The sequence below is a fragment of the Emys orbicularis genome, chromosome 4, assembly GCF_028017835.1.
Source record: "Emys orbicularis isolate rEmyOrb1 chromosome 4, rEmyOrb1.hap1, whole genome shotgun sequence".
NCBI classification, from domain to species: Eukaryota; Metazoa; Chordata; order Testudines; family Emydidae; genus Emys; species Emys orbicularis.
Genome location: NC_088686.1, coordinates 104,235,437 through 104,261,835, shown reverse-complemented (window position 1 = coordinate 104,261,835; position 26,399 = coordinate 104,235,437). Strand labels below are relative to the sequence as shown.

Below are 26,399 nucleotides of genomic sequence, written 5' to 3'. Positions count from 1 at the left end.
CCCTGCCAAGAACACCCGGGGGAAGTGACGTGGCTGCTTCGTGGCTTCCTGCCAGTGCCAGGACGGCGACTCGGACGGTCAGGGGTCACGGTCACGCGGCGAGTGAGGGGTGCGCGCGAGGCTGGGACAGTACCCAGCCACCGCCGGCCGGCCCCTCCTCTCCCGCGCGGGGTGCGCGCGCAGGGAGTGAGCGCGGCGGAGCCCCCATTTGTGCATTGCTGCGTACGGAGGAGGCGTGTCCTGCTGCGGCCGCCGTACTACCGATGTGGTCCGTCACTGTTGGGGGGAGCGGTTCCACGTCAGCCAAAGCGGAGCAGCGGGCAGAGCCGGGGCTGGAGGGGGCCTGCCGCGGGCAGCACGGGAGGCAGGTACAGCGCCTAGGGCGGCTGCGGAGCGTGGAGGGCGCGAACTCCTCTGCTGGGCCCGTGTCGCCCTGAGGGCCGCGGCCCGAGACCGGCCCCCGCCCCCTTCCGGAGCCAGCGGCCTCGGTCTGGGCTGAGCCGCAGCCTCGGGGTGGGAGCGGCTCCCCTGGGCGGGCAGCCGGTCCGGTCCCTGTGCTTGAGGGTCCGGGGGGTACGGTCGCCGTGTAGCCGCCGAGTCACCGGGTAGCGCGGCCCGGTGCCAGAGCGGGGAGCCGGGACCCCCGGGTTCTGTCCCCGGTCTGCCACCGACTTCTTTCGTGAGCTGTGGGGGCAGCCGCGGAACCATCGGGCCGGGTCTGTGCAGCGCTGGGGAGGCTCCCGGGGAGGTGATGCAGAGAGGTTTAAACTTGAGCCCCCCGCCGACCCTGCGATTGGCTTTGCCCCTCTGGACCTGAGGTTGAGGCCGCCTGCCCAAAACTCATCGCAGGGTCGGAGTGTGAGGTTGCAGCTTTACTTTGTTATGATTTCTTTTCATCTTTTCTAAAAATTCTCATCCTCTTTGGACTGAAACTTTGTGTCAAAATTGTTTGTAGAAAGTTTCAACAAAGATCCATTCAACTGATGTTTGTTTGTTTTATTTCTAGGTTCTTAAACATATGTTTTTTGTAATGGTTATTTAGCAATATTGTTAAACCTATGGAGTCAATATGAATACAAGGACAATTAAAAGTTATATCTATCGATATTTATAACGGAGGTTATGAAATAAGTCTTTATTTCTATTTACTATTTAAGTTTCCATTTTGCAGAGGTATTTGAATAGCTTTGTGTCAGAGCCATATGAGTTTGCAGGTTTGGGGCCATGGTAATTTTTTTTTTTTTTTTTGTATAGCCATTCATCATTTTTTTTTTTTCATAAACATTAGGAAAAATGTGAAATAAAAATGACTGAACTTTAAAACTTCGAACTAATTATGTGGCTAGTTCTTATCAAGGAATAGTCACTTGGAAAAATGAAAAGAGAACTTTTTGAACTGATGTTATAAGCAATTGTAAACTTGCCTTGCATTCGTCATAGATGTTTTTATCCTGTATCTTCAGAGTAGTGACTTTTAAAATAAGTGAAGTTGCTGAAAAACAAAGTTATGCAGCTCTGTAGTTCTAGGGCTAATGGTTTAGGGCAGGGGTTCCCAATCTTGGTTCGCGGCTTGTTCAGGGTAAGCCCCTGGCGGACCGCAAGATGCTTTGTTTACCTGAGTGTCCGCAGGTACGGCAGCTCCCAGTGTCCCCGGTTTGCCGTTCCCTGCCAGGGAGTGAGCGCAGTGGAGCCCCCCTTTGTGGCCTGCACCGCTTCCCACAGCTCCCATTGGCCGGGAACGGCGAACCGCGGCCACTGGGAGCTGTGCGCGGCTGTACCTGCGGACGCTTAGATAAACAAAGCATCTTGCGGCCCGCCAGGGGCTTACCCTGAACAAGCCGCGAACCAAGTTTGGGAACCCCAGGTTTAGGGTAATGGTTCTCAACCAGGGGTGCGTGTATCACTGGGGGTATGCAGAGGTCTTCCAGGGAGGGTACATCAACTCATCTAGATATTTGCCTAGTTTTACAACAGGTTACACAAAAAGCACTAACGAAATGAGTACAAACTAAAATTTCATACAGACAATGACTTGTTTATACTGCTCTATATATTTGACTGCCGCTGCACATTGCGGGGATGTTTTCAGAGAACTATCCACAATGACTCCAAGATCTCTTTCTTGAGTGGTAACAGCTAATTTAGACCCCCATCATTTTATATGTATAGTTGGAATTATGTTTTCCAATGTGCATTACTTTACATTTATCAACATTGAATTTCATGTGCCATTTTGTTGCTGTCACCCAGTTTTGAGAGATCCCTTTGTAACTCTTTGCAGTCTGCTTTGAATTTAACTATCTTTAGCAGTTTTGTATCATCTGTAAATTTTGCCACCTCATTGTTTACCCCTTTTTGCAGTTCATTTATGAATATGTTGAATAGTACTAATCCGAGGACAGATCCCTGGGGGACTCCACTATTTACGTCTCTCCATTCTGAAAACTGACTATTTATTCCTACCGTTTGTTTCCTATCTTTAAACCAGTTATGGATCCATGAGAGGACCTTCCCTCTTATCCCATGACAGCTTACTTTGCTTAAGAGCCTTTGGTGAGGGACTTTGTCAAAGGCTTTCTGAATATCTAAGTAAACTATATCCCCTGGATCACTCCTGTCCATATGCTTGTTGACCCCGTCAGAGAATCCTAATAGATTGGTGAGGCATGATTTCCCTTTACAAAAACCATGTTGACTCTTCCCCCAACAAATTGTGTTCATCTATGTGTCTGATAATTCTGTTCTTTACTATAGTTTCAACCAATTTGCCTGGTACTGAAGTTAGGCTTACCAGCCTGTAACTGCCAGGATCACCTCAGGAGCCTTTTAAAAAAATTGGCGTCACATTAGCTATCCTCCACTCATCTGGTACAGAAGCTGATTTGAATGATAAGTTACATATCACAGTTCGTAGTTCTGCAATTTTGAGTTTCTTCAGAACTCTTGGGTGAATACCATCTGGTCCTGGTGATTTATTCCTGTTTAATTTATCAATTTGTTCCAAAACCACCTCCTATGATGCCTCAATCTGGGACAGTTCCTCAGATTTGTCACCTAAAAAGAATGGCTCAGGCTCCCTCACCTACTCAGTCGTGAAGACCTGTGCAAAGAATTCATTACATTTCTCGCAATGGCCTTATTTTCCTTGAGTGCTCCTTAGTCCCTCCTATTTTCTGACTGGCACATAATATAGTCTAGTCTCCTATGGGCTGTAATACTTTGATCTCATTTCAGTTGCTGGATTAATGTGCGAGTGCTTGTTAGTATTGGTGGCCTGTGCTATAGGAAGTCAGACTAAATGATCTTTCTGCCCTTAAACTCTGACTCGATTGCATCTGTTTTCACACATTTATAACTTCCTGATTATGCTTTGGGGCTCAAATGATCAAGTTTACTACTCTGTTGGTGGCTAAAAATCTCATACTATATAGCATGCTTAATAAATATTAAAATAGAGAGTCTCAAAACTCCATCGTAAAGGGTATATTTCAATTTCCATTTTGAGACCAATTCTGAACTACTTACATACAACTTCCAGAAAAAAAAAAGATACTTTCTGCATAAATTTATCATGGGTAATCTTTACCCAGAGAATTCTTAAATTTGAAATTAATTGAACAGATGGTTACAAAATATTGGAAAAGTGACAGTTTTTCATTTAAAAAAAAAAAAATCTCCTCCTAATTAAAACATTACTATGTAAAGCTTCAAACTTGTTTTATATACCGGTTCTTAATAAGAACTAGTGAAAAGGACTTTTCTTACACCAAAAATGCTCCGTTATTACAGGGTGATCTCCAATATGTGTTCTGATTTTTGTGAAAGGCCTAACAAACATTACAAGTTTTACTCTCCTAACTTAAGGTTATAGCTTCACGGCATAGTTAGCTTCTCTCAAGTTAGCTTAGCCCAAGTGAGAGCTTCCATATTGCAAAACAATTCCTATTTGGAGGCTGTTCCAGAACTTCATCCCTCTGATGGTTAGAAACCTTCTAATTTCCAGCCTGGATTTGTTCATGGCCAGTTTATATGAATATTCTTGTGCCAACATTTTTCCTTTAGCTTAAATAGCTCTTTACTCTCCCTGGTACTTACCCCTCTAATGTATTTATAGAGAGCAATCATACATCTTTCAGCCGCCTATTTGCTAGAGTAAACAAGCCAGGCTCTTCCAGTCTGTAAGACAGGCTGGCTCTTCATTCCATTGATCATAGAAGTGTGGGACTGGAAGATACCTCAACAGATAATTTAGTCCAGTCCCCTGTACTCATGGCAGGAGTGCATAATAACTAGACCATTCCTGACAGGTGTTTGTTTAACCTGTTCTTAAAAACCTCCAATAATGGAGATTCCATAACTGCCCTAAGCAATTTGTTCCAGTTTAAACTAAATTAACTTGTTTCAGTAGTTCTTCTTTACAGTTGTTCCAGTTTAAATTAATCTTTAAAGGGTTAAAGGAAATGTTATAATCTTGGTTATAGTATTTGTTACTATTTTATTTACTATAATACTTTCTCTTACAGCACTCTTCATTCATAGATCTGCCTTATACTCAATCCACTAGACCCTAGCTGTCCCTATAAAACTTGTTCATTAGTATCTAAGTAGTACACGTATTCATTAGATTTTTGCATATTACTTTTTATTTGGGGATTTTGCATACTTGTTTTAACATTTTAATACACAGTATTAATAAGAACATTTATAAAGTGAAAGGGGATCTCACTCTTTCGGGAGAGGTTTTGAATAATGTAGTTTAAAAGTCCTTTAAATCCAAATTTTTAGAGAAATTGAATATTTAATATTTTTGTGGACATTGCAATAGCATACTTTTGTGCTGTTTGTTATGCAGTTATTAACACGTTCCATTAATTTCATTTTGTTTTTTCTAGAGTGCCTGATATTTGTCGGAAGTAGTTCTTCTATTAAGAAAGTATTTGTAACCAAGAACAATGACAGCCGCAGAGAATGTATGTTATACGTTGATTAATGTTCCAATGGATTCAGAACCACCTTCTGAAATCAGCTTAAAAAATGACCTAGGCAAGTAGTATACTTTATGGCTAGCAGGCGATTCAGTTTTACTTGAATTAACTCTTGTTTTTCTTTCTCATTATATGATAACCTTTAATGTAATACTTACTGTAAAATATAAAACCAATCTCTCTTAAACTAATGGCTTTTATAGTTATTTTAAAAAGTACATAACTGTAATATTATGTTTAAATAAACTTAATTTGGTAATTGAAAAACTGAACCTTTATCCATAACATTACTATTCTAGTCCAATAAAAAAGTAGTCAGGATACAAACCTGTACTTAAGCATGGGAGTTCAATGGGACTACTCACTCACTTAAATACCTTGCTGAATTGAGGCCCTAGTTGGGTGATATAGGATCTAAAGCACCTATCAGAATATGCCTTACAATTTAAAAGCAAGAAACCTTGGGGCAAAGTTATCATTCTGTTTTATGACTAGAATACGTTTCAAGTATCCTAAGACCTGTTTGAGGATGGGAAATAGAGAGAGGTTACTTCATGGCCCCTCAAATACAAATTCTTTTTGGCCCCTCAAATACAAATTCAAACCACTAAGTAAACTGCGTCCCATGCATAAAAAGGTAAAACTTAATACCTTTCTGTATTTTATGTATGTAGAAAGATAGCATTTCCTATTGAGGTCAGTGAGAGTCAAAGTAGTCCTACAATGCAGATTTCAAGGAGAGTTCCTGGTTGCAAGTTCTGTTCTACCACATCACATGTTGGAATACTTCAACCGTTCTGAAAGCAGAGAAAGGAAAGAGGAGAATACCTCCAAAAAACACTTGAAATAATTAACATTTTCAAAGCCAGTGGTACTCTAGAAACCATTTCCTCCCCATAATTCAAGAGTACCTACATTAGTATGCGTTGGGTCGGAAGTCTGTCCATTGCAAAATAAATGTCTGATGGCCCTAGCAATCTCTTCTAATTAAATACTGATGTATACAGTAATCTGTGAATTTAGATTTGCTGGATTAATGTTGGATTTTGAAACTTGAGGGAAAATTTCCTCTGTTTACAGTGTTCTGGTAGTAACTGTCCACTAATGACCTGTCATTTATATAGATCCTATCTTTATTGTATCTGAGCAAGTCTCTCTTTTTGTGTCTGTTAATACTCTCTCTCTCTTTTTCCTATTTATGTAGTATGTGTTTGTGCTCAGGTAGATTTAATAAGGAATGCACTGACATACTGGAGTCTTGAAGTTTTTGCTGCTTTGTAGTTCAGTACATATTGCCAACACTATTGCATTCTTACTAACTCAGAGGTTACTCCTGAGGGCATTCTGCGTCAAAAAATTAAAATTTTTGCACACAATAGTTTAAAATTGTGCAAATTTTATTTGTTAAATAATTGTGGAGGCTCCAGCATGACATTGGGGAGCACAGGCCACTGGCTGCACAGAGGTGGGAGATGACTGTGCAGCTCCCCCCCCGGGACATGGACTCAGCAACGAGGCTGCACCCAACCCTGACACAGCGCAAGGACCGGGCCTGCCCCAGAAACACCTCAGGGCCCTGCCCCTCTGTGCCAGGCACACTAGGTGAGGGCAGGCAGGCTCAGAAAGGCAAGATCCGAGTGTGGAGGGGCTTAGTGTGGGGGGGATCCAGGTGTGGGTTGAGAGGGTTCTGTGTGGGGCAGTTTGGGTGTGGGCGGCTCAGTGCTGGATCTGGATGCACAGGGGCTTGTTAGGGGGTTCTTCGTGCAACGGTAATGGGAGTCTGCAGGGGGGGCCCAGGTGAAAGTGGTTGGGGCTCAGGGGGGATGTCTGGGTGTGGGGGGGATAGAGCTCAGCGTGGGGAGGGGGTCTTAGTGGGGGGGGCAGATGCTGGGGAAGTGGGGCTTAGTGGAGTAGGGATCCAGGTGCAGCTAGTTGGGGCTCGGTGGTGTGGGGATCTGGGTGCTGGTGGCTTGGGGTGGTTCAGGTGCAGGGAGAGTGGGGCTCATCGGGGGGCTTCTGAGTGTGGGGTGTGTGGCTTGGCAGGAGGGTCTGGGTATGAGGGGGTCTGGATGCACGGGGTTTGGGGGGATGGAGGAGCAGCTCCTGTAGAGGGATCCCTCTCCCTGCAGTTGAGCAATGGGTGCAGGAAGTGGGGGCAGGGGAAGTTTGCAGAGCTTCCTGCAGCTGGGGGAGAAAGCTGAGCGTGGGTCTGACCCAGCCCCAGATGCCGTGCAGGTGAAGAGGAAGTCCTGTCCTCCCCAGCCCAGCCGGGACTAGCAGCTGAGCCTGGTGCAGGGTAGGAGCCACCAGCCTTGTCTTCCCCAGTCCCGCCTCCTGCTCCACAATAATTTACGTTTCTACCAGCTGCCCTTGGCATCCAAAACATACTGCTGGGGAGGGTTGCATGACTGCTCTTGTGGCTTCCCTTTGCTTCCTTGTCAAAGTCACTTTTCTGCGAGGAAGCAAAGAAGTTTGCAGGGAACGTAAATTCTGTGCATACACAGTGGCGCAGAATTCCCCCAGAAGTAAGAGGTTCATATGCAAGAGTGACTGCAACACCATAATGCATTGTGATTTCTTGGTGTGAATATGGTCTGTCAGTAATGAAATTCCCTTCATTAGAACTGTGTAGTGGAATTAACTGAGCTTCAGTGGAAGCTAAATTACAGCTGTATTTATTAAACCTCCTATGCTCTTTATTATTTTCTTAAATTTAGGAGTATGAATTCATTACAGTCGGGTCCTGGTCTGTGACTAGGGCTCCTAGGTGCTTCGGTAATACAAAAAAATAATAATGTGGTGGTGTCCTGAGGGGCAAGGTTTATATTTGCTGGCATCAAGTATCAATATTTCTGTTAGATTGTTTTAACAAGCCTTGATTATTTAAGTAATTCTGGGAGCGCCTGTTATTTGTCACTTTCTATAATTGCTGTGCTTACTTTTGAACTCCTCCTTCCCTCTACCAGAAAAAGGAGATGTAAAGTCTAAGACAGAGGCCTTGAAGAAAGTAATTATCATGATCCTGAACGGTGAAAAACTACCTGGACTTCTGATGACTATTATTCGTTTTGTACTGCCTCTTCAAGATCATACCATCAAAAAATTGCTGTTAGTCTTTTGGGAGATAGTTCCGAAGACCACTCCAGACGGCAAACTATTACAAGAAATGATCCTTGTATGTGATGCCTATAGAAAGGTAAACATGTTTGTTATTGTATGTTTTTATGCCCTATCACCCTTGTATCTGACCAATCTCTACATAAAGCATATCCAGGTAATATAATATCTTGATCCAAATGAGTGGATGCACTGCATTCCTTTCCTCAGTGACCTAACCACTCTGCCTGCATGGGTCAGAACCGAGGAATTGCCATCCGGAAGATCTGTTGCCAAGAAAATACAAATATTTTCAGTTATGCCTAAACAAAGATGTGCACTGTCTGCTTTCCAGCAGGAGTGGAGCTGAGTGGTGAGGACCAACCCTGTTACCTTTTCCTGTGATATCTTCTCTGGGGATTAACAATCTTGGATGCAGTTGTTATGAGGGAGTATAAAAGGGAGAGGTCATCTTTGAAATAACTGTATCCTATGCTATTTAGGACTTTACAGATGGTAACCAGCACCTTCAGTTATACTGGAACATGAAATTGCGGGACACATGTCCATGTGTAATATGCACTTATCAATTTCTCTTACCTTCTAAAAGATGGCATATGTGTCTGGTCTAGCTGGAGCATTCAGGTAACCTTCAGGAGTAGCCCTGGATAATTTGCATAGTTAAGTGCTAAAGGCATGGACTGTGGTGGCGTAGTCTGCATCTGAGAGGAAAGGTTGTAATGTCTTGGCCGGTTGCAGATAAAAGTTGACGATTCTGGTCATGGCTGATATCTTTTGTCTTATGCAGTGTTGTTCTAGCCATGTTGGTCCCAGGGTTTTAGAGAGACAAGGTGGGTGAGGTAATATCTTTTATTGACCCAACTTCTGTTGGTGAGAGAGACAAGCTTTCGAGCTTACAGAGACCTGAAGAACTCTATGTAAGCTCGAAAGCTTCGCTCTCTCACCAACAGAAGTTGGTCCAATGAAAGATGTTACCTCACTCACCTTGTGTCTCTAATATCCTTTGTATTAATCAGATTTAGCCTGTGAGCTAGTTTTCATCCACTCGCTGGAAGTTCCAGGAAATAGCTCTGTCCAGATAAATGAAAGAGGCATACACCTGAGCATCATCATAGTGAATTTACTATTTCCCTCTGTGGTTTCACAAACACTGAATAAAAGAGGCCTCAATTTTGCACCCTGTGGGATTCCTTTGGTGAGAAAGAATGAGAAAATACTGGTTAGTGTGATAGACAGTGGTCTCAGCACATTAATTGCCCAGCTGTTGTCAAAAATATTTTATAGACATTGCAAAAAAAGATGTTTTAAGGAGGGATTAGAAAGAAGGCAAGGCTTTATGGGAGACTCCTCCCATACAGAGTGGGAGCGAGAGAGAAAGCATGAAAGTACTTGTTCCGAAATTTAACAAGTGGGCAGTGAAGGCTGGCATCATTGGCAGAGCAGAAGTGGGATGCCATCTCAAGATCAGTGGAATAGGTCTAATAGAATCAACCTGTATTTCTGACCTTTATCCATCTTTTTGAAGAGATTGACTGCTGAGTTTAATAGATTCTGTGCCATGTCCAGGTTTGAGACCCAACTGAATATGGTCCAGAAAAGGAGGATATTGGGTGCTGCTAGATTTTGGCATTCTGTCACCTATCTCTCAGAAAGAGTTTAGAAATAGGGCAGAAATTGGCAAGTTTGTTTGAGCAGGGACCAGACCCTATCATGTTTAAGGGTGGTCGCAACTGCCTTCCCTCAAGGAGGCATTAATTATCTCTCTCAATAAAGAGCACAAACATTTTACACTAGGAGGGTCATAATTTCAGCTTGTTGAATGAGCATTTCTCTTCCAGTGCGTTTGAAACGTACTGTTCTGAACTGTTAGAAGAGACTGTACATTCATTCTTTTCTGCACTGATGCTACTGCTTTGGTGCCATTGAGACTGTCCTGAATCTGATAAACATTATCCTTGAAATATGGTGAGAAAACTTAACTAGATCTCAAAGTCAAATGTTTCTGATAGTGAACAGTCTGGAGTAATACAATGGCATTGCTAGACCACACTCTTTCCAATGAAATCTTCAAATTATGAAAATATGGATAGTCAGTTATTTTTCCTAGGTTTTTTTTAATTGTCATTTTCAACCAGAATAATGTTGTAATCAGCATGATTCATTCAGCATGGTTGCCATTGGGTCTGAAACACTTTAGGAATTTGCTTGTTTTTGTTGATCAGGAAAAATAACTACATTGGAATCAAGTATCAGAGGGGTAGCCGTGTTAGTCTGAATCTGTAAAAAGCAACAGAGGGTCCTGTGGCACCTTTAAGACTAACAGAAGTATTGGGAGCATAAGCTTTCGTGGGTAAGAACCTCACTTCTTCAGATGCATCTGAAGAAGTGAGGTTCTTACCCACGAAAGCTTATGCTCGCAATACTTCTGTTAGTCTTAAAGGTGCCACAGGACCCTCTGTTGCTTTTTACATTGGAATCATACAAGTAGCAGTAAAAGCTTAAAAACTTGAGGCCAAGGAGTGTAGCAATGCCACACACGTGTCTGGGTGTTTTCCATTTATAACAAGTACATTCCTTTGTAAATTTGGAAGTCCCCTTCCTGTTTGCTTGGTGATGCATGCAGTGGTCTCAGTGCTTATTTCCAGGTGACCATGCCTGCTCCACACACCAGGCAATCCCCCGCTTGGAGCAGTGCCGAGCTGCTGGACCTCATCAGCATTTGGGGAGAGGAGGCTGTGCAGTCCCAGCTGCGCTCCAGCCATAGGAATTATGATACCTACGGGAAGAAAGTCCCTGCTTGCAGCTTCCTGAACAGGCCAGTGTTCCCAAAGATGCGTGCATCATGCATCTTTCCGGACCAGCCTACATTAATGTCCGTGAAATGCCCACGGTGATCCACAAATGCCTGGGAACCATTGAGAAATACCCCTTGCGATTAATGTACTCGCTGGCTAGGTGGTCTGGTGCCAGAATTGGAATATGCGTGCCATCTATCGCCCTTCTGCAATTAGGGAAGCCCATCCACAATGTCATGCACGTTGCCCAGAGTCAGTCTTTCGGAGCAGGATGCGATTAATGGCCCTGAACACTTCCATCAACAAGACTCAAACGTTCGACTTTCCCACTCCGAACTGGTTAGCACCCAATCGGTAGAAGTCTGGAGTAGCCGGCTTCCACAGTGCAATCGTCACGTGCTTCTCCAGCGACAGGGCAGCTCAGTCTCGTGTCCTTGCTGGGGCGAGCTCATCACACAGTCCCATAAATGTGGCTTTCCTCATGCGAAAGTTCTGCAGCCATTGCTTGTCCTCCCAGACGTGCATCACGATGTGATCCCACCACTCAGTGCTTGTTTCCCGAGCCCAAAAGCGGCGTTCCACTGTGGTCAGCACCTCTGACTGCCACCAGCAATATCGTGTTGTAGCTACTTCACGTAGCAAGATCAATGTCACACTCCTCTTGCTGTTGTAGTTTAAGGAATAATTCCACTGCCACTCGTGACATGTTGGTCAGAGTGAGCAGCATACTGTCAGCGGTTCGGGATCCATTCCTGCAGCCTGAAAGAGGCAGGGCGCGCAGTACACAAACCGTTGAAAGATGGCACCAAATGTGGACGGAAGCACAGGGATTGCTGGAATGCGAAGCAATGCATCACAGGGCATTGGGACTGGACCCAGGATGACCCGCGACCCCCTCCGCCTTCCCACAAGTCTTAGCAGCAAAAGAGAAAGAGGCACTCTGTGGGATAGCTGCCCAGAGTGCACTGCTCCGAGTAGCACTGCAAGTGCGAACAACTGTCAGTGTGAATACACAACAGTGGTTTTCCTTCTGCGCTCTCTGAGCAGCGCTGTAACTTTGCCAGTGCAGATGTGCCCTTTATGTTCTGGTTACAGACATTCAGATTTCCCTTATTCCACTCTCTCCACTGAAGAGAGATCTGTTATCCCATATGTGGTAATCGTTCTAAACCCCCCAATGTTTCTAGGGTCATAAAGAATTAAAATCTATATATTGGGAGTAAAATAAAATAATCTTTCCTATATCTCAATACAGTTTAATTACAAAATTGAGAGTGTTTTATCAGTCATTTTAGCTCTTGTTCAGAGGGCAAATGTTTAACAGCAGGGAAGATTGTAAAATGGTAATACTTGGTATCTCAGCAAACACTAATACTTTACTTTTCTTGTTTTAGGATCTTCAGCACCCCAATGAATTTATCCGGGGCTCTACTCTTCGTTTTCTTTGCAAGCTGAAAGAAGCAGAATTACTGGAACCTTTGATGCCAGCTATTCGTGCATGTTTGGAACATCGTCACAGCTATGTGCGCAGAAATGCAGTCCTGGCAATCTACACAATTTATAGGTAAAAATTCTAAATTATTTAAACCTTTGGACCCTGGAGGCCCAGGCTAATGTCAGAGGATTTCACCTGGGCAGTCCTGATAGAAAAGGAGGCTACTATGAGATTCATTTGAATTTTATTTTTGATCCTGCTTAATTCAGTAGACTTAGAATATATAGTATCTTTTACCATTACAGATTTCTCAAATATAACTAAGGCCCTGATCCTGCAAGCCACTTTGAGTGAGCAAACCTCTGCACCTGCCCAGAGCGCCACTGAAATCAGCTTAGTTTAGGTTGTTGGGAATGAAGATTGTACAGCTGCTGTGAATACATAGAAAGTGGGACAACTTTCAGCTAATTTTATTTTTATTTTTTTAATTAAGTAGTACAACATTATAATTTAGTTATATATGCAGGAGCAGTAATGTGAAAATTGTTCTCAAATGAAAACTGTATTTGTGTGATTGAATAATACAAATAAACTAAAATTAAACCAAAACCATTGGGGGGGAGGTCTTAGTTACCAGAGTAACAAGCAATAATTCAATAAATGTGAATGTGTATATTTCTTACATCCATTCACTTTTCAACGTAAGTGCACAAAGGTTTTTGAACAAAAAATTAAAGATCCTATCTATTAACACTTCACATTTTAAACATCTATGTAGAACACATGCAGTTAAGTATTTAGCTATACACCTCTACCTCGATATAACGCTGTCCTCGGGAGCCAAAAAATCTTACCGCGTTATAGGTGAAACCGCGTTATATTGAACTTGCTTTGATCCACCGGAGTGCGCAGCCCCGCCCCCCTCCCTCCCCGGAGCACTGCTTTACCGCGTTATATCTGAATTCATGTTATATCGGGTCGCGTTATATCGAGGTAGCGGTGTATCACTGTTTACCTTTCTTACATTTTTTTTTTTCCAAAATATTTTTTTAAAAGAAACTTTGAACATCTTATACCTGATGCTCCTGAATTGATCCATGATTTCCTGGTGAATGAGAAAGATGCAAGCTGCAAAAGAAATGCATTTATGATGCTAATTCATGCAGATCAGGTAAAATTGGTTGTCCTAGTTCTCTTATGGTTTTGATATTTTCCTTAAAATTATTTTTGAACACCTAATTAATGACTGACTATCCTGTTGTTTGATTTGTTGGTGGTGTAAATTATCAAGGTACTTTTGCATAAAATAGGTGCAAGTTAGTTAGTTCTATGAAAATTATAAACTAGAACTGAAATATTTTTAAAGGTTTAATTTGGTAATAAAAAATACATGGTACAGAAATTTGAGGTGGGAAAGCTCTCAGATCATGCAAAAGAATAAATTTTTGAGAGGTACCGTATGCTTAGTTTCCCTGGTTATACTTTGGCTGTTTAACTTGGGGCAGAGGTAGCTGAATGTTCTATTTTGACCGAAGTTAGGTTCCTGTATATCATTTATTGGTTGCTTATTCAGAATATGAGTTTACACTGGCTTCCAACATTATTTTTGGAGGAACAGCTTAATAAGTAAAATGTTAAAGTTTCCCTGGCTTCTGCAGTTCTGTCCATCTCTGTTGCTGAAGATTTTCAGGATTTTTAAGAGTGTGAAAACTCTAAACGTAGAGCTAATGGAGATATTTGTAAACAATTGGATATGGCAGATGTTTTAATATAACAAATATACCTCCCTTATTTAAAGACTATTCATAGATTTGTGAAGTATTTGGAAATGTTGAAGAAGAATAAAGCTAAGTGAGGCCTTTACACCTCTCTGTTTTCAAATAGTGCAGTCCCCTTATGTGGAAGGGAGATACACTGGCACTGAGAGGCATAATCATTTTTAGCCATGTGAAGATTTGCCACATTACCTACCATTTTGTAATTTATATTAGTTATTTATTTCTCAAATGACCTCTCCAGTCTTGGCTCAGAAACCTTTTGCCTCATTGGCTCAAAAATTGTTATGCAGCAATGTTTTGGTTATAAGGGGTTTTGACCTATTTGCCTGGTTGGTGGCAACAAATAAGAAAATAATTGTGTGAAGGTAATGGTCTTTAGGGCCTAAATGAATTCATTATTTTGTAATTTTATTTTTGTATATTGTTTTATGCGCTGTTCTAAAAGTGTAAGTTGAATTTAGCAGAAGGAATAATCTGTGCTTTTAATTTTTATATTGTGATCACTTTAAAATTTGTATTAAAATATAACAGTGTTACAAGTAATCTGAATGGTTTGTTTTTATTTTATTTCCATAGGATCGTGCTTTGGATTATCTGAGTACCTGCATTGACCAAGTCCAGACATTTGGTGACATTCTTCAGCTGGTTATTGTTGAACTAATTTACAAGGTATGGGGAAATGACTGCAGTCATTTAAATAAATGTGCATTTTTACTCTGTATTGAAAAAATACAGTTCAGAAAGGTTGGCTGGATAGTGAGATGTTTCATAACTAGAAATCTAGTCTTAAGTGAGCAGCTAGTCCATTTGGGAATGACGACTCATTGTTTAGCTGAACTGGATATAGTTTCTCTTGAAAGCAATGGGCTGGTCAAGCTTAGAAGGTGCAAGCTAATGCAGTGAAATTTGCACACATCTAATTTGCTTTAACCTGGACTGGGAATAAGTATTTTTTGTTTTCTGTGTTTTTCCCTCTTTTACTTATGGAGTACTCCATAGGACTAGCTAGTGCAGGACATTCTTTACAAGTTGAGATCGTAAGAGGTGTATAATACTCTCTTACTTCATATTGCTTGGTTCCTATCAATCTAGACTGAGGGGCTCTTATCCTCGAACAAGGTCATTCCTGCTTTTCACTGCCTCTTAGGGTTCTTGTATTTTTAAAATAGCTTTTTATTTTTCTTCAGTATGCTTTCCATCTATTGTTTTCTCATCTAGGTCTGCCACGCTAATCCATCAGAAAGAGCTCGATTTATACGCTGTATTTACAACTTATTGCAATCATCTAGTCCTGCAGTAAAATATGAAGCAGCAGGAACACTAGTTACACTCTCCAGTGCACCAACAGCAATCAAGGTATTGTAATGATTTATGATGTTTAAGAATGCTTTAATAACTTCTCTGCATTACACTGGGTTAGCATACATTACAGTTTAACATGTGTAATGTCTGAAAGATTGACGTTCTTTTTCGCATGACTGTTTTGACACTAGACAAATGGCTCAACCATCTTGTGAATATCTCCCTTTTCAGTGGTTGGCTAACGTGATCCTCTGGATGTTTGTCATTGGGCAGTAGGAAATGAGTTGGTGGTCTCTATCCAGTTGCCAGTGGACAGATGTAAACATTACACAAACCACCTCCACAGTTGATACTAACTTGAAGTCATCTTGGCACTCTTAGCAATGAAGCCAAATGCTGAATAGTTACAGACTAAGGCCTGGTCTACACTGGGGGGGTTCGATCTAAGTTACGCAACTTCAGCTACGTGAATAATGTAGCTGAAGTCGATATACTTAGATCTACTTACCGCGGTGTCTTAACTGCGGTAAGTCAATGGCTGACGCTCTCCAGTCGACTCCGCCTGCACCTCTCGCCCTGGTGGAGTACCGGAGTTGATAGGAAAGCACTTGGTGGTCGATTTATTGCATCTAGACTAGACGCGATAAATTGACTCCCGCTGGATCGATCGCAGCCCGTCAATCCAGCGGGTAATGTAGACAAGCCCAGAATTACGCTCTCATCCATAGTTGTGGTCCTTTTAGGTCAGGTTTGAAGTGTGTTAATGGGACAGGGAAGGTTTGAGCAATCTTATGCTGTTGCTGGCTTTTCTGTGCCCATTTTATGGGCAAACAGAAGACTGTGATGTAAAGGGCAGTCACCCTGACACTATATAGAATCAAAAAAATAAAAAACTCTACCTTAAATGGTACCTTACAGTATGTGCTAACTACTTATGCTAAACAATCTGTTCCACCTTGCATTTTGCTGCGATCGTGGGCGTACCTTTCCCAGACCTGAAGAAGAGCTCTGTGTGGCTTGAAAGCATCTCTCTCTCTCACACACAAACAGAAATTGGTCCAATAAAAGATATTACCCCTCCAACCTTGTCTCTCTACTATAGTATCAAAGTCAAGTGAAGTATTCATTCTTTTATGTTCTTGGTACAGTGCAGTCACTTGCTAAATAAGATATGATAATTAGAATCCATGTAATTAAAACCATACTTAAAACAGCAGCAAGTATTGGCATATCTGGTTTGGTTTTAGTCTATTGTGGAGACCCAAATGTTGTAGAAATGAGTGGGAGTCTTTCTGTTCATTTCATTGAGCTTTGGATCAGGTCTGTGTAGCATGTTAGGTTGTTTTTTTTTTAATTTGTTGTTTAATATTTGTCATGAACTTGCAGAACATGTTCAGAGTTAACCGGATATCCTAATGGTATGATCTTTATGTGAGTGTTCTGTACCTACACAAGTAGCTTCATTCAAGTAGACCAGCCTGTGTAAATATGGGCTACTCATTTGAGTAAAGCTTGCGAGATTGGCCCCTTAATGTGCAGCTGGGCTTATATTTTGTTTATTTGATCTTTTTGGAAGAGGGAACCGTAGAAACAGACCCTATCTTTAGCCTGTAAAATTTGTAGTGTGAGTATAAATCATGTTATATGGGCTGGTGAGATTACCTTTGTGAGCTGGAAGAACAAAGCTAATTTAGATGAGCTTTCAATCTCACCATTGCCTTTGCAACTTTCTGGAGTTAGGTGCTAGTGTAAAAAAAAAAAAAAAAAAAAAAATTCTGGGTATTTCTGGCCAGCGTTTCTGCTCAATAGGTAAAACTGCCTTGTAGCATACAAAATGCATCATCAGGTGAGCCCTAAATTGGAAAACAGTTCCAGCAATGAAATCCTAGAAAACTGTTCAGCTGTCTAGTTTCTCTTACATATTATTAAAATAACCCCTCATACGTTTCTAGAGTGTGTTCCTTCATTGGATTTCCCCCAGGAATTGGTGTTTCCTAGGAATAGTTGTTCTTATCTTTCCCACAGTTTCTAAAAAATTTTTTTAAAATGCTTTCACTCTTTTTTTTTTTTAATTATTTAGGCAGCAGCTCAGTGTTACATTGACTTAATTATTAAAGAGAGTGATAACAATGTGAAACTGATTGTATTGGATCGCTTGATTGAGCTGAAGGAGCATCCTGCTCATGAACGAGTGTTACAAGTAAGTGCCCTACTGTTGTTGGTTTTTGTTTGCACTGGGAAAACCTATTCTAGATTTTCCTTTAACTAAAATAAAAATAAAATTCTGTCATTATGGTAAGAAAAAATAATGTACTTTCAACATTTAAAATAATTGGTGTGTTTATGAAATGCTGCTGGGCAGTATTTTATGTTTAGGTCTAGTTTGACTTGATAGCATGAGAACTAGCAGCGATAAAGGGTGACTTTTTTGGAAAACTTCAATGATTGAGTTTGTTTGAAAAATGCTACATAAAATTACAGTGTATTAGACAAATATTTTGAATTTCCTTAATGAACAGTCAGGCTTCAGATACTAATCTCAGAACAGGAAAAAAAAGAAAAAATCTTAATTGAGATGATGAATCATTTTACCATTATACTTTTCTGTCAATATGCTATACACAACTTACACATTTTTTAAACGATCTCTTCAGTAATTCTGTACTGTAGCTTGGAATTTGTATATTTGCACAAAAAAGAAAGAAGACTTAATTAAAGCAAGAAAATTATTTTTTGTCTGACTAAATGTTGGTTTTGAAACTTAATTTAAGTGCGTTTATTGATTTCAGGATCTCGTTATGGACATACTGAGAGTGCTGAGTACTCCAGATTTAGAAGTGCGCAAGAAAACCCTTCAGTTAGCTCTGGATCTTGTATCTTCCAGAAATGTGGAAGAGGTAAATACGTATTTTGTGTGTGTGTGTGTGTGTGTGTGTGTGCTTTTATTCTATCTTGTTCTTCAGTGAAGCATGTGGTTCAGTTGAAACTTATTTGATGTGTTTTATAGTTGGTGATTGTTTTGAAGAAAGAAGTGATTAAAACAAACAATGTGACAGAACATGAAGATACTGACAAATACAGACAGTTGCTTGTTCGGACACTGCATTCCTGTAGCGTTCGGTTTCCAGATATGGCTGCAAATGTTATTCCTGTGGTATGCAAATATTAAATTATATTTACAGTAAATGTGTTTTACCTGATCTCCAAAATCCTTGTTACTTTATCCAAGAAAATAACTGAAGCTGAGATCTTACCTTTTAATATCTTCTTTGTAATGGCATTATTGTAAATTATACTTTTATTCACCTAAAAAGTTTAGGGCTTCTTTGTTATTTGCCAGTTACCCATCTTGTATACATTTTACTTTTTGTGTTTAAAAAAAAAAAAAAAAAAATTACTGTTCTTGATGAACACGAACTGGAAAAAAATTATTTTTTTTTAATCAGTACACAGTAACCCATGCAAATAGAAAAAAATGTTTCAAGGTGCTTATTTATTGGAATGTGCAAGTTTTGTTTGAATAAAGTATGATGGCATGAATTCTTTGATCTCTTGGGAGTGAATATAAAAGATATATAATTCGTACTCTTTATTCTTCTGAATTAGTAGAGAGAACTTTGGGGTATCTCAACTTAAATCGGTTTGACATCAGTTTGCAAATGACAGGCAAAATGCTATATTCACTTTTGTTTCTTGTCCTTGTTCCTTCTGTTGCTGTTCAGCACTTGGTGCTGTAATAGTTCTTGTAAAGGTTGTGATCATTTAAAGTTATGTAACTTTGAACATGAGCTCAAACAACACTCTTGTTTGTCCTAGTTGATGGAGTTCCTAAGTGATAACAATGAAGCTGCAGCTGCTGATGTCTTGGAATTTGTGCGTGAAGCAATTCAGCGGTTTGATAATCTCAGACTACTTATTGTTGAGAAGATGCTGGAAGTCTTTCATGCCATTAAAACTGTCAAGTAGGTTTAAAATATTTTTAAAGAGTACACTGCACATTAACTAAATTTAAGAATTCTCATGCACTTTGAAACTGTTTGAAAGGGGAAATTAGATATGAGAGTTTTATTTTGAGCAATCTTCAGACTACAGTCATCCCTACTTAAATTGAATTTATATTTGCCAGGAAATTATTTCTGGGGAATTTCTTTCCCTCCAAATTTGTGTGAAAAACGTAATAAATTCATATTGCATTGAGTGAGGAACATTGACTTAATAAATCTCATTTTTATGATGCAATTGTTAGTTGTTTGCTTTTCATTTACTAGACAGCAGCATTGATAATGAAGGCTAAATCTAAAATATTGTAATTGTTAAAATAACCTAGTGTTGCCAAGGGATGACCACAATATGATTTTAAATGCATTTGAAGGAAACTAGAAATTTCTTATTGTATGTTATCAGAGAACTCGCTGTAAAAGGATTCCAATCCACATAGCAGAATATGAAATAAGTGGTGGCTACAAGGAGTCCACGCTTCCTTTGCAGGGCACTAAACATTTAGTATTCTGATGGACCAGCAGAGCTTCAGTCATAGCAGAAGTAATCACGTTTTTTCTATGACATTATACCACTTTTATTATTGTGATACCTAGCGCACATCTGAATCATAACTTCATTACAATCCAGATAAAATTGTAACCTCCTATTGGGCAGGAGATGGACTAAATTGAACAATTGGAGATTGTTCATCCACAATACCTGTTTTGATTGAAATCTTTCTAGAATATATTTTTCCTTATTGACCTGATAGCAGATTTAAAATCTGACCCAATTTTAATGTGTATGGTTTATTAGAAACATTACAACTGACCTCATAATAAAATAGCGGTTCAGCTAAACATTTTAAAGTGTTGGAATTGAATTTACACATGTTAAGATTAATGTAGCAGGGAATAAATCCTTAGCAGAAAACTCGCCTTGTATAGTTATTTTAATTTGAATATTGAGTTTATAATTATACAATGGGATAGGATAGCAGTGCCAAAAAGCTGATTGTCTTGACCAGTCACGTTATATATTTTTTTAGCTTGTTGCATACTGTAAGCACAATGTATTTTCTTTTCCTCATGCTGTAACTCATAGCCCCATGAAAGCTGTTCAGTGTAGCACTTCCTCATTGTGCATTAGAGCACAATGGAAAAATCATTACCAGTAGTGCTTGAAAATGTGTCTTAATTATGTTTATCTCAGGATTTACAGGGGAGCTTTGTGGATCCTTGGAGAATATTGCAGCACAAAGGAAGATATACAAAGTGTAATGACAGAAGTCCGCAGATCACTGGGAGAGGTATGTGTGTGTTGTCTAAAAAACTCTTTCTGCTTTCATTTCTATATTTTTGTATGTAATGTGTGTTTCAAGAGAAGATTTAAATATTGATATAAGATGCAATAGTATTTTGAACTTCAAGACTTTGCAGGCTCTGTCATGTGTAGATAATCAGATCTGATTATCTGATGATTCTTGTTTCCCCTTCTGACAATGAGATTCTTATTGGGAAAGAATACAGCAAATTTGAAATTATAGGGTACACCTTGACTAGTGTGTGTCTGCTCACAAATGGCGAGTACATGAGGTTTTAATTTGTAAAAGGCATCCAAGACAGTATAGTGGGGGCAAGGCTTATTCTTGTTTTGGGATGAGCTCCTGTGTACATTAACGCCCCCTTCTAAAAGAAATTTAAAAAAACCCTCCATATTATTATGCTGTAATTGACCTTTCCCTGTTTAAGAGGTGGAGAAGCTGAGGAAAGTGACAACACTTTTATGAAAAAAAGGCTGCTTTCCTTAAAACAAAAAGATTGTCTTTATATTCAAATTCTTTACTGAATTCTTTGTTAATTTAGCATATATTTAATGTCTCCTGTTGTTCATTGTCAGATCCCAATAGTGGAATCTGAAATAAAGAAAGAAGCTGGTGATATGAAACCTGAAGAGGAGGTGACTGTGGGTCCAACCCAAAAATTGGTGACGGAGATGGGCACCTATGCTACACAGAGTGCCCTCAGTAGTTCCCGACCTGCCAAAAAGGAAGAAGATAGGTAACTAGGCATTTTATATTTTACTAGTGGTAGCTACATTAAAAATGGTTAGAACTCTAAAGCCTTTCCAGAATTCTTCTCTGCCTGAAAAGGAATTTCTGCACGTATTCTTCAGCTAAACATTTCTTCCTACGAGAGGGTTTCGGTGTGTGTTTGAAACATTCATTGCTCTATTGCCCCTCCATATCCTCCTTTCTTATGTCAATCTCCAATAGCAAAACTTGTGTCTATCACCCCTTTAGTTCTTAAATGTACAAACAAAACAGGGTGGATTGGTACTTGGCCAAAATGTGGCGCTGTAGCGGCAATAAAATACGGAAATTGCCACATTTTCTAGTTGTTTCCGCTTTTCCAGAAAACAGTTTATTTAGGCTGAAAACCATTTTTCTGTGATACAGACTGATCTAGTTTAATATTTTCTTTTAATCCTGGGTTGTTCTGTAGCTTTATGATGTGGACTGGCAGTGGAAATCTGAGAGTTTTTTCTTCTATTATATTCTCCACTTTCTGTCTTCTCGTTTGTCATTTTGTTTCCTCCATTTTTCTCCATGATTTTATCCGTAAGTCTTACTATTCTTTCCTTTTCTGTTTTAGTCTCTCCCTCTCTGTTCAGTGCTGAGTTAATACCTGAGCTTTATGGTAAAGACCATTTCCCTATTGAAGGCTATTATCTTCCAGATGATACTTTGACCACTTGTGATCTTTAGTCAACACATGGCACTTCTTGTAAAAGTACATTGTTAACTCTGATGTACTGGCCAAATTCCAATATGGGTAGATTACATTCTATCTACCTAAATTCCCCCTACAGTTTTAATTGGGTATGGTGTTCGTCACTTGTTACCTAAATTATTGCTTAATGTTCCTGTGCTCTGCTAAACAGTTGCATGTTCTCTCTCATGTTCTGGGTGAAATGATTACTATACTCTTATATACTTCACAGTGAGTTATTTTGTGGCTTAGTTAGCTCATACTGGTACAGAGCTGTGAGATCCTTTGATGATAAAAGTGAAAGTTATCCTTTATTCTTTCCACTTCCCGTCTCACTGCCAGTGTAAGTAAAACTTCACTTAGTCTCTGAGACCTTCCAAACTGTCTGTACAACACTGGTCTCACAATATGAGAGCTAAAGTAAAATATGGAAAAAAGGAGGAGAGAGACAATGTCTTCCAAAACTAACACCCCATGATTGACTTTCTTTGCAGACCTCCATTACGAGGATTCTTGCTGGATGGGGATTTCTTTGTTGCTGCCTCCCTTGCCACAACTTTGACTAAGATTGCTCTACGCTATGTGGCTCTTGTTCAGGAAAAGAAGAAACAAAATGTAAGTCATATTTCCTCTGGTAGTTCTTACAGATCTGATCATAAGCTTTTGAGAGAGGCCCAAAAATGAAATGCTTACATTCCTTGAGTGTTTGATGATAATTAATCTAGTCCCAAATAGAATCATAGAAGATTACGGTTGGAAGAGACCTCAGGAGGTCATCTAGTCCAACCCCCTGCTCAAAGCAGGACCAACCCCAACTAAATCAGTTGGGGACCAACCTCAACTAAATATTTCTTACTACTTTCCAACTGGTATGACTGGCAGGTCTCTTGGGTTCTAAGCAACAAGTCACTGACACAAATCATCTTACCTACTGGGATATAGTTTTAATTTTTAACCATATTTTAAACTTGAATGTTAAGACAAATATAATAATCCTACAATTTTAAGGATATGTAAGATTTAATAACCCCCTTCCTCTCTCCTTTCCACCTTTAGTCTTTTATTGCCGAGGCTATGTTGCTAATGGCCACTATTCTCCATTTGGGTAAGTCCTCTCTTCCCAAGAAGCCAATTACAGATGACGACGTGGATCGTATCTCCCTATGTCTGAAGGTTTTGTCAGAATGTTCTCCTCTAATGAATGATATTTTCAACAAGGAGTGCAGACAGTCCCTTTCTCATATGCTGTCAGCTAAACTAGAAGAGGAGAAACTTTCTCAGAAGGTGAGATATTGTAAATTTCATTGTGTAATCATAAACTTTTGGGTGCTTGAATTTTGAAGTAAGCTCACATCCAGGGATACTCCAGGAGCTGCATAAAGTTCACTACTTCAGTGTACGTTAGAAGATAGAATTAATACCTTGTTTTCTTACCACAGAAAGAGTCAGAGAAGAGGAATGTGACAGTTCAGCCAGATGACCCCATTTCCTTCATGCAGCTTACTGCTATAAATGAAATGAACTCAAAGGAAGACCAATTTCAGCTGAGCCTTCTGGCAGCAATGGGGACCACACAAAGAAAAGAAGCTGCTGATCCCTTGGCATCCAAACTCAACAAGGTAATGTATAATTCAGTATCTTATTTCTGTAAGCGTATTGCTCACACCTAGCGTCAAATGTTGACAATTGGATTTGTGGGGGCTAAGGAACCTAATTAAGCTCATCAGGTATCTGAAAAGTTCAGTTATCTTTTGTTGTTGGAGAGGGAGGGGGGGGTCCTGAGAAGTGAAGAATCCTTTTGTCCCTGTGCTTCATGGTGCTCCCTTGGCCCCCTGATATCGGGGGTGGGAATTGGAGAAGAGAAACCAGGAAGTGGTGACGTGGTGCAATGTGGAGACCTTGAGTTTGTTGGATGGCTCAAGAGCCGAGTAAGTTTTATTGGGTGGTGGGAGGAGGACGACAGGGAGTGCCATGGAGTGAAGATCCTGTTAGTTCCTCCCCGTATGCTGAGGGTCTTTTGGCCCCACGCAGTATTTTTTTGCTCCACTTTCCTGCCTTCTACTCCCCAGAAGCCATTCAGGAGGGTCCAAGGGAAAGAACCCCTACTTCGCTACTGCTCTGGGGACCAGGAAGCAGAAATATCTTAAAAAATCAAAAACAAACCTAAGAAACTTCCCAGAGAAGACGACTTTCCAATATTTGGTTTTCGTTCAGTTTAATCATAACTCAGCATTTTCTGGGTTTCTAATGTTGGCTTTTTTTAAAAATAACTGTAACATTATTGTAAGTTGGAGGGGCAGAGATTCTATGGTTTAGAGGGTTTTTTTAATCCTTAAGGGTCTGATATGTATTCTGAACTTTAACTCACATTTAACAAAATAAAGTATATGCATATAAGGGGGGTCTATTGCCTATTTAGTTAATCTTTTCATACCTGACGACCCCCTCTTAACAGTGAAATTTATCAACTTTTAATGGCTTTTAAATTGATTACTTTAAAAAAATCATTAATCAGTTTGTTGACTAAGCTTCTATTGATAGGGTGAAGAGTTAGATTTTTCAGGGGCAGGGGTTTAAATACAAACACAATAAGCTAATAGTACGAAACTAAAGCTCTTCTTTGTACAGATCTCTTGTTTAATTTGCAATTTTGTCTTAAACTACCAGTCTCATCTGTCTTAGCAAATATTTTTCTCTTTTTCTATTGTTTTCATTCCTTCTCTACACTTGTGTGACCATGTTCAACATTTTAAACTGACAATGGGGAAAGATACTTCAACAATTTGTATTAATCTTCTTTCCTTGACAGGTTACTCAGTTGACAGGTTTCTCAGATCCTGTCTATGCAGAAGCATATGTTCATGTCAACCAGTATGATATTGTATTGGATGTGCTTGTAGTAAACCAGACCAGTGATACTTTGCAGAACTGCACATTAGAACTAGCCACACTAGGTAAGGAATAATCTAGTGCAACAAGAATATTTGTTGATATAATTAGGTCTGAAATTAAGCAGTGGACGTTGTTGAAGTACAAGAAATTGCATCTCATATTATAAATGCCTAAAGAATTGTTTAATAAAACTGACTACTTATCTTAAAAGGTATTTTAAAATGCCTTTTAAAGAATTGATTTTTCATGGAGTAAGTGAACTTTCTTCTGCTGGTACTGATAATGTGATCATGTGCCTTTACGCAAAATATTTCTTAATCTGGTTTCATACTTATTTTTGTCACCCTTTAGTTAGAAAAACAGCTTAATTTTTTATTAGTTTTTTCCCTCCAGAAACATTAGCAGTTCCTCTGATCTGCCACGTTCTGTTTGCGCTGCTCCCATGGTGCAAAGGAGACCGAATCCAGCCCAACATTGGCAGCATGGGGGAGTCCCCAGTGAACATACATAAAGCCAGTCTAGCAGGCTCCTGAACCCTTTTCCCTCCCAGCTCCAAGTACAGAAAGTGTTCAGGAGTGTGTCTAGATGGGTAGGAGGAGTGGCTGAAGAGCATCATGCTGCAGCTCTGCTCAGCTGATAGGTTCCCTTCGGGAACGTTGACCACAAATGCATGATAGAGCAGCCCCAAGGCTGCTTTATCCTTCCTCTGTGCCAGAACTGGAGCAGAGAATTGGGGAGCTATAATCAGCTTCTGGGCAGTCGTCTTTCTTGCTTTCTTCGCAGTCAGGGTTGAGGCAAGTTGCCAAGGCAGTGTGGGGAAACTTGGACTGCTGTTGCACATGTTTTATCTGCTCTGTGGATGAATAAGGGACCTAGGCAATTCCATCACCTTTCATAAGCACTAAATTCAGACTAAAATTTGAGGGGGGGGAAATCAGAATGGGCACATGACTTGAATTTCACATGGAGGCTGCAGTGTAGGTGTCAAAGAAGCTTTTTTCTGTCTTTATTTTTCTTCACATCAGTTTTATACATTTAATATGTTGATATTATAGACCAGTGGTTCCCAACCGGGGCTCCACAAGCCCCGATACCCTGCAGGGCAGAAGCTCCAAGCCCATGGGCGTTGTTGGAGGGTGCATGGGGGGCCTTGCCCCCACCCGCAACTGCAATGCCAGAGCAGGGCAGTCCCAGGAGCAGCTCCACACCTCCTCTCCCACCACCTGGCCAGGTCAGAGTCAAGAAGCAGCAGTGCAAGATGCCTGCTGCTCTGGCTTGTGCCATGGAGCAGGCAGCCACGGCACTCCCCCATCTCCTCCTCCTGCTGGTTACTGGGGCTGCAG

The 26,399-nt window shown here is 40.4% G+C and overlaps 1 protein-coding gene across 1 annotated transcript in view; it reads left to right on the top strand.

The window, feature by feature from the left end:
* The first annotated feature begins 311 nt into the window (after nucleotides 1–311).
* The window catches only part of COPB1 (COPI coat complex subunit beta 1), a 41,812-nt gene continuing 15,724 nt past the window's right edge, over nucleotides 312–26,399 (top strand). Inside the window, exons 1-17 of the mRNA XM_065402834.1 lie at nucleotides 312–368; nucleotides 4,893–5,043; nucleotides 7,952–8,181; nucleotides 12,292–12,461; nucleotides 13,389–13,503; nucleotides 14,687–14,779; nucleotides 15,329–15,466; nucleotides 17,493–17,612; nucleotides 18,202–18,309; nucleotides 18,420–18,566; nucleotides 19,229–19,374; nucleotides 20,606–20,702; nucleotides 21,293–21,453; nucleotides 22,659–22,779; nucleotides 23,221–23,448; nucleotides 23,604–23,783; nucleotides 24,974–25,118. Of these exons, the coding sequence (XP_065258906.1) occupies nucleotides 4,953–5,043; nucleotides 7,952–8,181; nucleotides 12,292–12,461; nucleotides 13,389–13,503; nucleotides 14,687–14,779; nucleotides 15,329–15,466; nucleotides 17,493–17,612; nucleotides 18,202–18,309; nucleotides 18,420–18,566; nucleotides 19,229–19,374; nucleotides 20,606–20,702; nucleotides 21,293–21,453; nucleotides 22,659–22,779; nucleotides 23,221–23,448; nucleotides 23,604–23,783; nucleotides 24,974–25,118 (2,290 nt within the window). The 5' untranslated portion in view covers nucleotides 312–368; nucleotides 4,893–4,952. The remainder of the gene's footprint in view (nucleotides 369–4,892; nucleotides 5,044–7,951; nucleotides 8,182–12,291; nucleotides 12,462–13,388; nucleotides 13,504–14,686; nucleotides 14,780–15,328; nucleotides 15,467–17,492; nucleotides 17,613–18,201; nucleotides 18,310–18,419; nucleotides 18,567–19,228; nucleotides 19,375–20,605; nucleotides 20,703–21,292; nucleotides 21,454–22,658; nucleotides 22,780–23,220; nucleotides 23,449–23,603; nucleotides 23,784–24,973; nucleotides 25,119–26,399) is intronic.